The sequence below is a fragment of the Crocodylus porosus genome, unplaced genomic scaffold, assembly GCF_001723895.1.
Source record: "Crocodylus porosus isolate Cpor-Errol unplaced genomic scaffold, CroPor_comp1, whole genome shotgun sequence".
NCBI classification, from domain to species: Eukaryota; Metazoa; Chordata; order Crocodylia; family Crocodylidae; genus Crocodylus; species Crocodylus porosus.
Window position 1 is genome coordinate 200,644,360 of NW_017728906.1, and position 3,470 is coordinate 200,647,829.

At 41.4% G+C, this 3,470-nt stretch overlaps 1 protein-coding gene across 1 annotated transcript in view; it reads left to right on the forward strand.

Moving 5' to 3' along the window:
* Positions 1 to 3,470, forward strand: part of NUP98 (nucleoporin 98) — a 43,432-nt gene that overhangs the window by 7,529 nt on the left and 32,433 nt on the right. Inside the window, exon 2 of the mRNA XM_019528563.1 lies at positions 3,352 to 3,445. Within this exon, the coding sequence (XP_019384108.1) occupies positions 3,373 to 3,445 (73 nt within the window). The 5' untranslated portion in view covers positions 3,352 to 3,372. The remainder of the gene's footprint in view (positions 1 to 3,351; positions 3,446 to 3,470) is intronic.

The window sequence follows — 3,470 nt, forward strand, 5'->3', positions numbered from 1 at the left end:
ACTAAGCAGAGGAACTGCATCATTATAGCTCAATTAGCGTTACTGTGGTGACTGTAATTTAGACCAGGGTGGCCCACCTGTATCATGTGTGCCACAAGTGGTACAGGCACCTTCCGTGTTGGGCACACAGCAGACTAAGGAAAGGACAGGCAGCAGGGTGGCAGGTTGTGCAGGGAGCAAAAAGCAGAGCAGCTGATCAGTCAAGGAAAGGGAAGTGTGTCACTCCAGGAGGGTTTAGGGCTAAATTGTGGCATGCCAGCCAAAAAAAGCTGGCCCCCAATGATCTAGACCAGTAGTTCTCAATCTGTTTGCTATAGTGGGCTGCACCCACACAACTTAGTTCCTGTGTATCTATTTAAAAATGTTTTAAGATGTCACATGGGCCTTAGCAGTGTGCTGATTGGGTCATGTGCGGGCTGTGGGTTGAAAGTCACTGATCTAGACTATATTCAGGCTCTTGGTAACATTGTACCTTGTTTACAGTTGGTACCACTGATGCAGAAGAAAATTACTAGTATTTCTGCTGTGGATAAAATGGGGTTGGATGAACCAGCAGCAGCATAATAACACTGAGGAAATGAAAATAATCTAGGATTATTTTGGTGCTTGGTGCTTAACCAAATGTATCAGTAAATAAAAGGTAGGGGTGGCAAGGCTAAGCCAGGGCTCTTTCTGTTCGGTGGAGAACACAACCATGTTTATCATGAAGCTTTCCATACTTTATTTTTCCTAGCACCTCAAATTTAATGAAGTGAGCGCTGTAAAGTGGGGTGAATAGTAAAAACCAAAACTCAGGAGTATCAGGTCTCGTATGTCACCTCTGCACACTGCCTTTCCACTTTTTTGTATCTTGAAGTATTCAGCAAATTGAACGTTTAGAAATGGAAGAGTCTGGATTTTCTCTAGAATGGATCTGGGGTGTTGCAAGGATTGGTAATAGGACTAACACAAATGCATATTTTTATGTAGTTAGGAGGCCTTCACTCGCGGTATGTGGATAGCTGCAAACAAGCATGCTGGATATTGCCACTTCTGGATCTTGTATTTATGAAACTGGGTTGTAGTGGATGGTTAGTGTTGGATGTTAGTAGGGGAGACAAACTTTGAAGGACTGAATGCAGGTGAGGTAAATAAATAGCCGAATGTTACTGGGTTAAAGATGGAGTAAGGTCTCAGTCAAGGCCAAGAGTAATGTCTTAATAAAGTTTTAGTTGTAGCTCCCTGTAGATATAGGGAAAGGAGATGGTGATGGTGGTAGGGGGAGTGTTGATCTTTTAATATCAGTTTCTAAGCAGTGGCCAGAAGCTGAGGAGCTTCTTTTTTGGTTGCTTGAAAGGGTGAGGTCCTTCTACCCCCAGAGCTCTGTTACTCTTGTCCTTTCTTAGACTTCACTTTTTGAGTTGTCTTGTCTTGTCCTGCAAACTGCGACTGCTAAAGCTTGTGGCATTGACATAATTTGAGTGTTCTCGTGCCCAGAGGGAACTAAATTAGATAACTTGTCAAAACTGTTCAGAGTCTTATCATCATTGTTTTCACAATGCTTTGAAGGGCAGCTAAGGCAGCAGGTTTTTGTCTCTAAACCAAGAAAAACACTGCATTAGTTATGCTTGTTTTTCATGTGGAAGGTTATTAGCAATGATAAACTAAAAAACCTTGATTAGAATGCATCAGCTGGTCTAAACCCCTAGGTTAAAGCTGCTTGGCTCACTGGAAGCTGTTACACACAAGGATGGACAGGACCAATATTTAGCAGCTTTGAAATAGTTCTGTTCACTGCACTAACATGATTAGCTCATATACTTTCCAGTTTACCATATTTACGTAAATATAAAATGGCCCTGCTTATAAGATGACCACCCTGTAAAAATTTACAAGTTTGATATAATTTTCCAGATATAGAATCTGATTATTAGAGGTTTTGTCTTTGAATTTTCCCTTTCCCACTGCTTTAACAGGGGAAATTAAATTGGGGATGAGGTAGCTCTTTTGCCCTCTGCCTCAGCTTCTTCCCCCTGCAGTTTCTTCCCTCCCTCCGTACTGTCAGACCCTGCTGTCCCTGAGCATATAGAAATGAGGAGCAAATTTGAAAAAAAAAAAAATTACCTTGAAATAAATATAGCTGTAGTAATTTGCCCATAGTTCATCCAGAATTGGTGCATTTGACCTCTTTTGAAACTGCTACACACTTGAACACAGGCACTCCATAAACACTTTTAAAGGAGGATTTCTAGACCTATTTACACATCATACAAACTATATGTGATATTAGTCTAAAGCCAAAAGACTCATGATTTACTGTATAGTTCTTTGGGCTGGGCCCCAGCAGAGTCAACCGTGTTTGAAACCATGGTGACCCCGCAGCTCGGCAGTGCTTAGTATATATGTGTACTCCCGGCAGCTTGTCATAAAGCATCCTTGTGTTAATTACTCCCTCTACCACCCCACCCCGCAGAAGTCTGCCAGCCTGCAAGGGAAAAGCCTCTCATGTTTTTCTCCTTTAAAAGTGAATCTATTTTTAAAGTTTGTTCGTGACTTTTCATATATTCTTGTGAGCCACTTTTTGGGTCGTGACCCACAAGATGAAAAACGCTGCCCTAACTTATCCTTGTGGTAGGTTCCCATTGGCATGTTTGCCCAGTATGGGCTGTGTGTTTTATAGTCACGTTAAATGTTGGCTGCATTGAATCAACTTAATAGTTGCTTTCTGTTACTGAGTGCATGCTGCTTTTAGCAGCAGTTCAAAGATAGATAATGTATTTAGTGAGGTTTCCTTGTATGTGTATGTAAGACGGGGGCTTTTTTTCTCTGTGCTGATGGGGAGGGGGAGGAAGGGGGGCAGGAGACAACAACTCATATTTGGGTAAATACAGCTATTCTTGCTTAATGACGTAATTACGTTCTTGAAAAAGGTGACTTTAAGCAAAACAATGTTAAGCAAATCCAGTTGCGTCACAGTAGTTACCTAGCAGCAGGCGGCGGCCAAACCAAGTTATCACTGAACATTGCCTGACTTTAAGTGAGTATGTTCTCTAATAGATCAGTGGTGTAATAATGAATCAACGTTAACCGGGGCAACGTTAAGTGAGGAGTGCCTGTATGGTAGTCTCTTCAGTGATTTTTGTCTTTGTTTTTTGTTTATAGAGGCTATTTTCTATAGAATATGCATGGGGTATCTTTCTTGTATTGTCTTAGTGAGATTTCTAGCTATACCCTCATGTTTCCTGATGGTAATGCGGGCACTCCAGGTGCAAAATTCAGTATTAGTGCAAATTGTCCGAACTTCTAAGAAAACATAGGAATAACTTCTGAAAGCTTGCTTTGTCCGAATCACTGAACTCTTCCTCTTTGCAGAAAACCTGATACAGCTTGAAAATGTTTAACAAATCATTTGGGACTCCATTTGGAGGCACTGCTGGCTTTGGGACTACTTCAACCTTTGGACAAAGTAAGTAATGCAACTCCCACTGTTA